The following is a 14818-nucleotide window of genomic DNA, read 5'->3' on the forward strand; positions in this document are numbered from 1 at the left end:
TTTTTCTGTCATGTAATGTCTTCTCATGAATTTCTATGGTTGTACATGCCCTGTGTATGTTAAAAGTCAACAGCTCTCTGAAAAACGGCACTCTTAATTTTTTTGTATTCCTCAGTAATAGATGTAATAATATGTATTACTGAGATCAAATCTTTGAGAGTACTTTTAACTTTAAAATTGTAAAATTTAATATATTAACACATTTTATATGGACAATGAAAATCTACCTTAGTTTGGTTTTTAAAAGAAACCACTTAGTCAAATTTAATCTTTTTTTCTATTCCAAAGAAACATCTTTCGTTCAATAAAATGTCTTGATACAAAACATGCCTGAAATCTTAGAGGACAGTTCTTAGCTATTCCTAAATGAAAGTTCAGTGTCCCGGGACATTGTGTTACAGCAAATGCTATCCTCAATGCCTGCCTTGTCTAAGTACAAATCAGCAACTAAAAATATTTACATCTTGGCTCAGAACATGGAACACACATTCCTCATTCATCATCTACATGATTGAGTGATCCAAAAATATTTTCTCATTAAAGTATCATTAGTGGTCATGTCTGATAGTTTTTAAACAATTTCACTTTCAACAATGTTTAAGCAAAAAATAAAAATAATAAACTTAGGTACTTCCTATTCTCTAAGCTAATCATGGAAGTTCCAATAGCCCTTGATTTTGAAAAATTTCTCAATAGTTAAATATGGACCTAAGAGGAAAATGGTCCTCATCAGCGTTGATTATTTTTATCACTATGTTCTTTGCTGATAGTAAATATATACCATGTAATGTTTATGGGTATGGACCTCTATAACTAGATCTAGGTTTGAATTTCAGCCCTACCACTTACTAGCAATGTAACTTGGGCTAAATAAATTATTTCATCTATTTAGGCCATAGTTTCCTCATAATGTTTTGAGTGTTAAATAATTTACCACATATAAAGCATTTATAATAATGTCTGGCACTTGATATGCATTCAGTAAATGTTAGATATTACCATTATGTTAGTCAGGGTTCTTTTAAATTCAAAACTTCCATTAAAGAGAGAGTCACATCAGGCTTCTAGTTGACTGTTAATTAAGTAATCAATTTCTGTTCTTATGTCTTTTTAGTACACTCCCTGGTTCATGCATATATATGTATAATCTGTACCACATAGTACACATATATGTGTGTAAAACCATGTAATGTTATGGTATATATGTGTGTGTAGGTATATACATGCATGCATGTTCAAAAGAGAAAAATATAAAAACAAAAACATTTAAGGCAAAATATATAATACAGAAAAATAAAATACAGTAAATTGAAAAAACTTTATCCTTAGATCCAGCCTTTCATGATGATAAAGAATACATTTACCCTTTTGGAAGATCACTTTTAAGGAGTTGATAGTTGGAGCTTTGGCGGTTTGTTTTGCCATTCTGTGTGTTTGGTGTTTGCTTCAACATGCATTCCTTATTGTACATTTTGAAATTATCTTGTTTGGAAGCATAGTCTTCCTTAAAATCTGAAGTGGTGTCAGCTCTTATATTAATAGTTTGGAGGTTTCTTGATTTCTAGGCCAACATGTTGTAACGGCAGTTTTATGAGGTAGTCAATCAACAACTTGCCAGAAAATCCAAGTCAAAGGCTTATTTTCTTAAGCGTAAGTCATCTTCCCAAGGTAGTTAGCTGGAACATAGCCTTTCTGTCCTTGAACTTCAGCTAACCACCACTCTTTATTACCACTTAGGTCACAAAATCTAAGTATATGAACTCTTTGGTATTCCTGAAGGCTAAGTTCATGGTCACTCCGTGCTTGAAAGGCATGAACTGCATAGAAAATCTAGACAAAGAAGCAAATGATATTATTAGTAGCAGAACCTAAAAATTTAGACAAACACAATAAAGATTTCCAAGATTTAGAATTTTCCTAAAGTTACATTTCCCCAACTCCTTTGTTGGATTTATTTTGCCAAAGTATGGTCCAAGATGAAAACAGTGAAATTGCCATTCTTATTGTTCTGTTGGAAGGAGTCTAAATTATTCATTCTTGAAGGCAATTTGGAACTTTTTATTAAATCTTTTTAATGTTAGCCTTTTTTGATTCAGTAATAGCTCAAAGAGTCTCTTCTACAGAAATGGAAACACTGGAAGAGATTATTGCATAATAATGTTAATGTAATACCCACTTACTTATAAGGTGAAAAGTGGGAGGGAGGTGGAATAACATTAAAGGTTCAGTAAACAATAGTTAAATTCTAGATGCTTACACTTAGGAAATCTGTAGTCATAAAAATACTGTTTTCTGAGACAACACAGGAAAATGCTTATGATAAAATACTCAGTCAAAAAGAAACCAGATGTACAATATAAGTCTAATACTGTTAGATGGTTTTCTTTGACTAGTATAATTATTAGAAGTAGAACCTAAAATTTTAGACAAACATAATAAAGATTTCCAAGATTTAGAAGTATTACTAAATTTTTCTTATTTGTTTTTATTTTCTTATTTTATAAACCTGTATAATGACAGTGTATTAAATTTATAATTTAAATTCTTTGAGTGACCAGAATTTTTCTTTAACCTCAAAAGAAAACTTCATAATTATTAGATGCAGAAGAAGCCTCTTAGTGTTTAGTCCCTCTTACACTAAGACTGTTAATAAAAATGTTTAGTTATCTTATAAAATTAAGCAGTCAGCTAACAATATTTATTCATTCATTTATTTAATTAAAATTTACTATGTATCTATTAGTTGCCAGATATTATATTGTCAGAGCACTTATAACCCCACTAGGGAAAAAAAATGCTGAAAAAAGGGAATACATGCAAAAACAACAAAGCAAAACAAAAAAAAACACCATGCAAATGCAGGTGATAAATACACACATAAATACACACATATATATGTGTGTGTGTGTATATATATAAGCTAGTTTGTGAGCTGGGTTTTGGAAGAAGTAACCTTGTATAGGTCACAAAGTCAATAAAGAGGGTAGATATTTCCTATTCAAAGGTACAGAGTATACACGGAAACAGTACATGGAAAAGGCAGGCAGATTCGCTTTCTCAAAGCTGAGGATCATGATAAAAAGGAAACGAGAAATAAGATAAATCCATTGAGCGGGAGACTGGGTTGTGGAGCAGGGACTACAGTTAATCCTTGGGCAATACCCAACTGAGTGGATCCATTTACACACTTTTTTTCAGTAAATATATTGTAAAAAACTGGGGAGATTTGTGACTATTTGAAAAAACTCACAGATGAACCACATAGTTAAGAAATACTGAAAAGATAAAAAATAAGATGTCATGAATGTATAAAATACTAAATTACTAAATCAGATGAGTGATATTTAACATAAAATTAATAATGTTACAATGTTTTCTTACTGTTTTATAACTTTGCTTTCAAAGAATTATATTACCATTCAGTATGCCTCTCATAACTGAAGAGACTGCATATCAGCCTATCATCACAGGTAAGTGATTTTTTTAAAAAGTGTAACATTTCCAGTTTGTATTGGTGGGCAAAAAATTTGTTTGGGTTTGTTTGGGTTGTTCAAAAAAACCCGAACAAACTTTTTGGCCCACCCAATACTATGACTATGACTGTAATACTGTATGCCAAAAAAATTTTATGATTTAGTCATTAGTGAATAGGTTAGGCTACTGTGAAGCAATCATACTGATTATACTAAGCTACCATAAAACAATCCGAGTGCTGCTTTGTTTTCAATGCATAAATTGTTATACCTGTAAATAAATATGATTTTCTTTTTTATATAATTTTTTCATTTCTGATGTCTAGCATTAGTAATGCAAATAAAATTACATTTGCTTTATATCATATAATGTTGATGTATTAAGAAATGATTCATTTTGTAAATAAATGACATAAACTTACATATTGGTAAATACAGTAAAGTATTTTAAATGTATTCTTTTCCTTATGATTTTCTTAATAACATTTTTTCTAGCTTTATTGTATGTATATATATATAAAATACATAAACATATAAAATATATGTTAATCAAGTGTTTATATCATCATCAAGGCTTCTACTCAAAGTAGACTATTAGGAGTTAGGTTTGGGGGGAATCAAAATTTTTTGTGGATTTTCAGCTGCCCAGGTACAGCTCCCTCACCCCAGAGTTGTTCAAGGGTCAATGGTACAGATACAGCATAAGCTGTTCTTTAGAACTTGAACTATTTAGCTTTTGCTGGTATTCTGACACCACTGACATGTATCATTTCAACAGCTCTAGCATGAGCTAGAGGAGAGGAACCACATTTTAACTTTTCTCCATTGACCATATCAATGATATATAGTAGGAATTCAAATATATGTTGGTTTGTTTTGAAAGTAAGGCTGAAAGGCTTGAATATCATACGAGAACACATGAGATTATCTTGAGTCATACAAGATACATACAAGACAGACTGGTGGGTATGTATCATTTTGCAAATTAAAGAAGTAAAGAGAAAACCAAAAAGGAGATGCCATAAACTCTTGAGCAATGGAATGGTAACCATCAGTTCAGTTCAGTTCAGTCACTCAGTTGTGTCCGACTCTTTGTGACCCCATGGACTGCAGCACACCAGGCTTCACTGTCCATCACCAACTCCCGGAACCTACTCAAACTTAAGTCCATCGCGTCAGTGATGCCATCCAACCATCTCACCTTCTGTCATCCCCTTCTCCTCCCTCCCTTCAATCTTTCCCAGCATCAGGGTCTTTTCCAGTGAGTTGATTCTTCACAGCAGGTGGCCAAAGTATTGGAGTTTCACCTTCAGCATCAGTCCTTCCTATGAGTATTTAGGACTGATTTCGTTTAGGATTGACTGGTTGGATCTTGCACTCCAAGGGACTCTCAAGAGTCTTCTCCAACACCACATTTCAAAAGCATCAATTCTTCAGTGCTCAGCTTTCTTTATAGTTGAACTCTCACATCCATATCCATACATGACTACTAGAAAAACCATAGCTTTGACTAGACAGACTTTTGTTGGTAATGTCTCTGCTTTTTAATATGCTGTCTAGGTTGGCCATAGCTTTTCTTCCAAGGAGCAAGCATCTTTTAATTTCATGGCTGAAATCACCATCTGCAGTGATTTTGGAGCCCCCAAAAATCTCTCAGTGTTTCATTGTTTCCCCATCTATTTGCCATGAAGTGATGGGACTGGATGCCATGATCTTACTTTTCTGAAAGTTGAGGTTGAAGCCAACTTTTTCACTCTCCTCTTTCACTTTCATCAAGAGGCTCTTTAGTTCGTCACTTTCTGCCCTAAGGGTGGTGTCGTCTGCATATCTGAGGTTATTCATATTTCTCCTGGCAATCTTGATTCAAGCTTATGCTTCATCCAGCCCAGCGTTTCTCATGATGTACTCTGCATATAAGTTAAATAAGCAGGGTGACAATATACAGTCTTGATGTACTTCTTTCCCTATTTGGAACCAGTCTGTTGTTGCATGTCCAGTTCTGTTGCTTCTTGACCTGCATACAGATTTCTCAGGAGGCAGGTAGGGTTGTCTGGCATTCCCATCTCAGATGAGAGATGGTAGCAATAATGACCACCTTTTATAGCTCTCACAACAGTTTACATGTCAAATGTGCTGTCTCCTTAACAACCCTGTGAGATGAAACTTGGAGAAGTAACATGCTCCTAATCATAGAGCTAGTTGGTACTACTTGGACTGTATCTTCCAACTCCAAATCGTGTGCTTCATTCATATCTCATAGTACTTTAGGAACCAAACTCTTGTTCTAGCAAGGATGTGCAGAGTGTATTCTTGTAGAAAGGGACTAGAATCTCTAATATACTGGTGCTGCTGTTTTTGTTGTTTAGAAAGTGAAGGCATTGAATATACCCATAAGAACAGAGTGGAAGATATGGTTTGCAAAAGCTTTCAGGAATATGATATATTATAATACAGCTTCTGAAATAATCTTTAAGAGCCCACATTAGTAGTTGCTAGCCATCTTTTGCAATTTTTATACATATTATGGGGCTTCCTAGGTTGCGCTATTGGTTAAGAACATGCCTGCCAATGCAGGTAGACATAAGAGACATGAGTTCAATCCCTGGGTCAGGAAGATCCCCTGGAGGAGGGCATGGTAACTCACTCCAGTATCTTTTCCTGGAGAATCCCATGGACAGAGGAGCCTGGAAGGCTGTAGTCCATAGAGTCACACAGAGTCAGACAGGACTGAAGCAACTTAGCATCCATACATGCATACATAATATACATACTTTATCAGTGCAGCTATAGATTTTTTATCAAGTCAAATTACCTACTAATAATATGATTCCTAAATATGTGTGGTGGTCTTTCAATTTGGGAGATATACTCTCAAGGGGAATATAAAATCTACCTAGCAAAGCTTATATTTTAAACATTCAATATAAACACTCATAAAATTTTAAAGTTAAATTACAAAATTATACACTTTGAATACTTTAGATGATCATAGTCCAAAGTTACCTTAGGATGAGAATTTTTCAATTTTTAGATATGTTTGTACCTCCATTTAACATAAGATAAATATTCAAAATGGAAGTAAATCTGCTTTTAAAGAGACAGTAGTTGATAACATTAGACTACAAGTTAGAAATTTTCAGCTTGTTATGGATTTAAGAGCTAAAGGTTTTCTCTCTTTTTAAAAAATGTTTTCATTGTTCTAAGCCATATCCTTCAACTTTCAATGTTACTATGTTTTGGTCTAGACACATTTATTACAGTTTTAGAAATTTAAGCCATAATCATCTGATCCTTTCCTTGGCATTCAGTAAAATATATTTTATTAATTACTTCTCTGCAATATATAAAGCTCTGGTTCATTTTATGTACAATATTCTGTGACTACAATCCAGTTCTCCATAATATTTCCTTTTTTAATAACACCCTGTATTATTGTATCATTGACTCATACCCAATTTATTACTTACTGCTTATAACCACCAGCTCTTCCCTTGCGGTGCCACTGCCAATTCGCCATTTCCTAATTCTATAATTGTGCATTTAATTATTCCTCGCTTAGTGAGCCACATTACCTATCTTCACTCATTTTACTGATTTCATCCCAGTTCTCTAATTGGCAACAACTAAAATCATAATATATTTTAATCTTCCTTTCCAAAACTAAAATCTGCAAAATGAGCATTTACAATATTATATCATATTAGCTCAGGCAGCCAAGATAGTCATATTGCGTGAAAAATGCTCATTCTCTCTCACCCACAAAAGCAAGCCTTCATGTTCTTTAGTTAAAAAATATAAATTGTTATCATGCAAGTAATTTTTGTAAAAGAAAAAAGTTTCAAATAAAGGTAAGCACACAAAAATTTACCCAATTTCTATGAATACCTTGTTCTTTTATCCTTTCTTCCTTTTCCTCTTCTTTTCTTTCTACCTACCTACCTAAAGTGGTATTAAGTATGTAATTATAGTACACATAATTTTTGCAACCTGCTTTTTCACTTCAAGATATATTTTAAAATCTTTTCATGTCAATAAATAGCTCTGTAAAGCATCATTTTAATGACTAGTTAGATACATTATGTTACAGCCTTCTAACTTTTGAAGCACTTTTTAAATGATTACATGCTAGACATATAGCATTATTATAAGCAGTTGAAAAACGTTGAGTGGATCAGATAGTGAATCTAGAATTATTACAAAACAACCAACTTTTTAGAAGTAAAAAATTATGTTCTCAGTATTATTCACATGGAAAAAAAGAGCACTGATTCTCAGACATTACTTCCCTCTAAAACTGGATTTTAGCCATTATTAAACTTGGTCTTCTTTGAGAAGTACCAAAGATTGTGCCAGCAAGAAAATGGAAGCCTTGGTCTTACTGGAACAAGGGACTAAATTCTGCCATCACCACGAGCTTGGAAGAGAACCTTGAATTTCGGAAAGAAGCACAGCCAAGCAAACGTCTAGACTGCAGCACTATGAGATTCCAAGCAAAGCACCCAGCTAAGCTGTGGTCTGGACTTCTGACCAAGAAAATGATGAGATAATAAATTTATGTTGTTTTAAGCTACTTAGTTTGTGATAATCTGTTAAGCAGCATAGAAACCTAATACAGATCATGGCATTATTATTTAATGGAAGAAATCTGAAATTTGAGTTGGGTTATTTCAAGTCAAATGAAGGGTACAGGGGATCCTATGTGTTCACAGATCCAAGCTGCCTTTTCTAATTCAGTTGTACCAGTAATAATATTTGTATTTCTATCCATGACACCACAGTCTATTCAGAGGAAAAGGAGAACAAACAGCACTTTGGGAAGATATCATTAATATACTTTGTTTTGAGCAAAAGAAAATTCTTACTTTTCCCCTCAGTAATGGAAACTTCTAATGGACCTAATTCCCATGATGCATATTGATAGGATTACTCAAAGCAATTAATTACTCTGCAGTAGCAGCAGCTAGTAGGCACTAGATGCAGTGTTAAACTACAAAATGTGCCTAAGTGAGGCACTTAATCTAAAAGTTCCTGTAAAGCCAAGTAAAAACTAGAACTCAACATCAAACCAGCTTTAGGGTGTCTTCACAAATTTCGTCCTCAAATGTCTGTCCTTCCAGGTTATTGAGGTAAGGCAAAGTCAGCCAGGACATTTAATCAAGTATATGGATTTCACTGATAAAAATTCATTAACCAGTTGGTATTGTAACATTATATAGTCTTATAAAAACTCTGAATAAGCTAAGAGAGTGAATAAGTGAAAAAAGGGTTTTGAAACTTCAAGACAGGAAAGTGGTAAAAACACACAGGAATGTAGAGATGAGTTTAGAATCAGCCATGGCTGGGAGAAAATACTTGCAAATTACATATCTGATAAAGAACTGTATCCAGAAAAATAAAGAATTCTTAAAACTGGATAATAAGAACAGAAGCGAACCCAATTTTTAAATGGGCAAATACCTGCAAAGACATTTCATCAAAAAAAAAAACAAAAACAGGAATGGCCAATAAGAACATGAAATATATTCAACAGCATCAGTTATTAGGGAAATGTAAATCAAAACTACAATGAGATACCACTTCACTTCCATTAAGATGGCTGTGATTAAAAAAAAAGGCAATAAGGCAAGAGTATGAAGCAACTGCAGTTCACAATCCTTATAGATTGTTGTTGGATACATAAAATGGTGCAATCACTTTGAAAAACAGCTTGACAGTTTTCTAAAAATTTAATGGTACCAATAAGCAATTCCACTCAAGAAAAATGAAATTCACACAAAGACTTGCACAAAAATGTTCATAGCAGGATTATTCATAATAGAAGATATCCCAGATGTCCATCATTTGGTGAATGGATAAACAAAATAAGCTATATTCGAAGAATAAAATACTATTAGGCAATAAAAAGCAACAAACTACATATCCATACTACAACATGGGTGAATCTCAAAAAACATTATGCTAAGTGAAAGAAGCTGTCTGTAAAACACCACATACTGTGTGATTTCATTAATACAAAAAATACAAAGAAGGCAAATCTATGGAGGAAAAAAGTAGATTAAAGATTTCTTGGGGCTAAAAGTGGGAAACAGGAAGGGCTCCAAATGAGTGCAAAGAATCTTTTAGGGTAAAGCAAATGTTCTAAAGTTGGATTCAGGTAACTGTTAGTATACTAAAAGTCAGTGAATTGTATATTTAAATTGCATAAAATTTATGATATGTAAGTAAGTACTTAATAAAACCATTTTTAAAGTTTCAGACATGAATTGGACAGCATTCAGTGTATTGTTGAAAGAAATTAAATAGATAAAATATTTTTGAAGAGCAGTATGGCACTGTCTATCAAGACTTTATATCTCCTTTGACGCTCCAATATTTTTAGGAACTTGCCTTACAGATATACTCATTTAAGTGTATAAAAATAGATGAATAAGGATCTTGCCTGAAATATTGTTTGAAATTTTTAAAAAGCTCAAAATATTCTGAATGTCTGTTATTATGGTAATAGTTACATAAACTGTGATATATCTGAATAATGAAGTATTATGCAGAATTTGTTAAGGAAGAAGGTAGATATTTAAGTATGGTTGTGTCTAGGATATATTGTTAAGTGAAAAAAATTATGTACAACATATATGTTCCCACTCATGTAAGTATAAATATACTCAGATAAATACAGTATTTGAAAATATATACCTGCATATTATCTCTGCAAGGTAGGACTGAGGAGAGAATAAAGACGTTTACTTTTAATTTACATATATTTTTCTACTATTTTAACTTTTCACAAATAACATGTATTAACCTTATTTTTTTAAAGAAGTTAATATTAATTAATAAAAAAGCCACTAAAGAAAAAAAGCAAGTTTAAAAAAATGAACCAGTTAATTGGTCACCACTGGGGATTAACAAATAAATCGAAACTTTCTGAGGTAGCAAAAGGAGCCCTATATAGTAGTTAACTTACCATTTTGGGAAAGGATTATGCCAATAGACTTTGCACTGGTTAAATGGGGGAATGGTAGCTTTTCAAAGTTTCAGTATATAGTATATGTCATTATGTGGTGGTGTTATGCTAGAGATTAAAAACAACCGATTCATAGATAGCTCACTTACACATTATCTCTAATCCTCGAATCAACTTGGCCAAGTGGGAATTACTGTCTTCTTTTCCTCATTTGAGGAAACAGGCTCTGAGAATTAAAGCCCTTGAAAAAGGTACACAAAACAGAAGCTGACACTTCCAGAGTCTCACGGTAAGAGAGAACATATTTCATGATTTGAACAGCCAAGCCTCTTCACATCAAGGTTCAAATTCTTACCTGTTCATCTGCCTCTTGAAGACTGTCAGCATCAGTACCGTTTGTTTCAGACTTCCCACATGTTCCACTAAGGGATGAGCTGCTACCACTTATGCTACCTTCTGGGGTGCCTGCGACACTGTCCCTGGCTGGCCGTGAAGACACAAAGAGGCTGATGTTATCAAAGTCATCGTCGCAGAACCTGTTCTCAGCATCCACCTTCTGCACTCTTGCTGGATTGTAGGGTTTTAGGAAGGAGGAATACACATATCCTTTTATAACTGGGTAGGAAATAAAAAGAAGAAACAAGGTTATTTATATACTCTTTCCAAACAGTTGCACTTGGAGAAGCACACAGAGGCCCCTGGGAAGATTTCAAGTAGTAGAGAGGTGGAAGTTCTTTGCACCTTATGCAAAAAACTCACTTCCTGTGTCAACAAGCCACCTGCTGGTACTCCCCAGTGGATCTTTTTGTTCGATCACAGCCACCAACTCCCCTTCCAGAAGATTGATGTCATGTTCTTGTGTGGCATTGCACTTGCGCTTAGCTTGGTAGAGTTCCTCTGTGCTGTATGTGGATAGAAGTTTGGAGCGGTGAGTGTCCGTCTGGCGTGGCACTTCTGGCTGGAAAGTTAGGAGAGATTTTTATTTAGACAGATGTATAATAAAATCCTCACAAATAAATACTGGTAAGTATTTCTTCTCTGGAGGTTTTTTGAAATGTGGAAGCCATACATTAATTTAGGATTATTTCAACGTTGAGGCATAGATCAGGCTATTATTGTGAAAGTACTTAGCTGACTTATGCAGTGAAACATTCTCTAGTTAGCACATGAGGGCAGTGTTGTCGAGAAGAAAGAAAATTCGGCTGAGAATAAAAAGGCAGAGGTTCTAATCCTTCTTGGTTGTTGAACATTTTTAAAATTTTTGCCATATTGTAGGCACTTATGTATTAAGCACTTATAAATAATATTTAATTAATTACATTGTATATGTGCATGTATTTTTCTGGGAAATAATATCAGTAAAGAGGCTTGGCCCCTGTCCCAGCTCTACTACTAAGTGACATTGAGAAAGCCACTTCATCTCTGCAGAATAGGATTCCTTATCTAGAAAAATGTAAGGTTTAAACTGTAATGATTTTGCTCTACAAAATTCTGTTCCTTCACCTGCCAGATATTTATCAAGTGCCTCCCTGCATCAAGCACACTTAGGCACTTGTTCTGTATACATCTTGTACAAAACAGATAAAAACCTATGACCTTATGGAGATCATAGTGCAGAGGGTAGAAATAAATGAGAAATTCTATGTGTAATAAGTAATTATAAGATACTAGAATGAAATAAGTGATATGAAAAATAACATACTATGATTTGAACAAGGAAAGCAAGTGATAGTCATCATTGTTACTGAATGCTACCAAACTCACCAGAGTTTGCACAGGCTTCTTCTTTTCGAAACTAAGTTTCCTCTCAATAAAGGTAGCACTGTTATCCTTTACAAAATTCAGGTTTTGAACCTCTTCTAGTACTCGATTCTGAATTTCAGAGATGCTTGAAGCCAACTGTGGTACCTAAAGGTAGAAATGATACATTTCTCTTGGGACACTTGAGGGAGACTCTAGTCACTATAGAAGAAGTCCAGTTGCACTGGCTTCACCATATTAAAAGACCATGTTGAAAGATCCAGTGGGAGTGGGGTGGAAGGAGTGGGGTATCTGCAACCCCAGCTATTCCAATCTCCAACTGCTTGAGTCTTCTATCATGGTCCAACCACCAACCTTAGACAATGGCCTGAGAAAATCTTTGTGACACTTCAGCCCCAGCTATTATCTGACTGAGACATCGAGAGTGATTACCTGACCCCAGTGAACCCCAGAACCATGAGAGACCATAATAATAAGTGACCATGGGTTGTTCCACACCACCATGTTTGGTGCAAACTGTTATGCAGATATAGACAACTGGAACTGTTCTGAAGCAGGTGGATCCCAAGATTCTTTCTCCATCTCAGTGAATCTTGGTGACTTTCATACTTTAGCAGAAGATGGAAGTTTTCTTCTCTGCAAATGGTAAAATGGAGAGTCTCTAGACTGGGACACTAGGCACAAATGACAGTGGGGACCCAAGTTAGAAAGAAGGTGATTAAGTGAGTGGATACAGACTGGATCCAGAGACCCTGCCAACCGGGCTTCACAGTCAACCATTACCCTTTAGACAGAAAACTTGAAAGGACATCTCTGAAGATTCTGAACAACGCAAGAGGAAAGACCTGCTGATGGCTATCACCAGGAGTTCCCGAATGAAATTGCAATCAGATCGCTCCACACACTAGTGGACACTCAGAAATCTCTCCTAAAGATTTTAATACATTTACTCACATATAAAATCACTCTGGCACTATTTGTAATAGAAGAAGATTGGAAATGACCCAAATATCTATCAATCAGTTCAGTTCAGTTCAGTCGCTCAGTCATGTCCAAGTCTTTGCAACCCCACGAACTGCAGCACACCAGGCCTCCCTGTCCATCACCAACTCCCGGAGTTCACCCAAACCCACGTCCATCGAGTCGGTGATGCCATCCAGCCATCTCATCCTCTGTCGTCCCCTTCTCCTCCTGCCCCCAATCCCTCTCAGCATCAGAGTCTTTTCCAATGAGTCAACTCTTCGCATGAGGTGGCCAAAGTACTGGAGTTTCAGCTTTAGCATCATTCCTTCCAAAGAACACCCAGGACCGATCTCCTTTAGAATGGACTGGTTGGATCTCCTTGCAGTCCAAGGGACTCTCAAGAGTTTTCTCCAACACCACAGTTCAAAAGCATCAATTCTTCGGCGCTCAGCTTTCTTCACAGTCCAACTCTCACATCCATACATGACCACAGGAAAAACCATAGCCTTGACTAGATGGACCTTTGTTGGCAAAGTAATGTCTCTGCTTTTCAATATGCTATCTAGGTTGGTCAGAACTTTCCTTCCAAGGAGTAAGCGTCTTTTAATTTCATGGCTGCAGTCACCATCTGCAGTGATTTTGGAGCCCAGAAAAATAAAGTCTGACACTGTTTCCACTGTTTCCCCATCTATTTCCCATGAAGTGATGGGACCAGATGCCATGATCTTCGTTTTCTGAATGTTGAGCTTTAAGCCAACTTTTTCACTCTCCTCTTTCACTTTCATCAAGAGGCTTTTTAGTTCCTCTTCACTTTCTGCCATAAGGGTGGTGTCATCTGCATATCTGAGGTTATTGATATTTCTCCCAGCAATCTTGATTCCAGCTTCTTCCAGCCCAGCGTTTTCATGATGTATTCTGCATATAAGTTAAATAAGCAGGGTGACAATATACAACCTTGACCTATTTGGAACCAGTCTGTTGTTCCATGTCCAGTTCTAACTGTTGCTTCCTGACCTGCATACAGGTTTCTCAAGAGGCAGGTAAGGTGGTCTGGTATTCCCATCTCTTGAAGAATTTCCCACAGTTTATTGTGATTCACACAGTCAAAGGCTTTGGTGTAGTCAATGAAGCAGAAATAGATATTTTTCTGGAACTCTCTTGCTTTTTCCATGATCCAGCAGATGTTGGCAATTTGATCTCTGGTTCCTCTGCCTTTTCCAAAACCAGCTTGAACATCTGGAAGTTCACAGTTCACATATTGCTGAAGCCTGGCTTGGAGAATTTTGAGCATTACTTTACTAGCATGTGAGATGAGTCCAATTGTGTGGTAGTTTGAGCATTCTTTGGCATTGCCTTTCTTTGGGACTGGAATGAAAACTGACCTTTTCCAGTCCTGTGGCCACTGCTGAGTTTTCCAAATTTGCAATAGGGACAGATTAATATACACAAGAATACATGCTATGTGATTTCATTTATATAAAATACAAACTGGGCCAAACAGTGTATGGTAATATAAGTCAGAAGAGTGGTTACCTTTGGAAGACTGTAATCTGGAAATTATAGTTCCCTAACAGGGAACCACAAAAGGCTTATATCTAGATCTGGGTGGTGGTAACTCAGATGCATATATGTGCAAATATTCATTGAGATATACACT

At 35.4% G+C, this 14818-nt stretch overlaps 1 protein-coding gene across 1 annotated transcript in view; it reads right to left on the minus strand.

Annotated features, from left to right (window-relative positions):
* Positions 1-1644: 1644 nt before the first annotated feature.
* ARHGEF38 (Rho guanine nucleotide exchange factor 38) overlaps positions 1645-14818 on the minus strand; it is a 150507-nt gene continuing 137333 nt past the window's right edge. The window contains exons 11-14 of the mRNA XM_006076385.4: positions 12202-12345; positions 11197-11395; positions 10793-11052; positions 1645-1830 (exon numbers count right to left, since the gene is read on the minus strand). Of these exons, the coding sequence (XP_006076447.3) occupies positions 1645-1830; positions 10793-11052; positions 11197-11395; positions 12202-12345 (789 nt within the window). The remainder of the gene's footprint in view (positions 1831-10792; positions 11053-11196; positions 11396-12201; positions 12346-14818) is intronic.

Source organism: Bubalus bubalis, chromosome 7 (assembly GCF_019923935.1).
Source record: "Bubalus bubalis isolate 160015118507 breed Murrah chromosome 7, NDDB_SH_1, whole genome shotgun sequence".
Classification (NCBI taxonomy): Eukaryota; Metazoa; Chordata; class Mammalia; order Artiodactyla; family Bovidae; genus Bubalus; species Bubalus bubalis.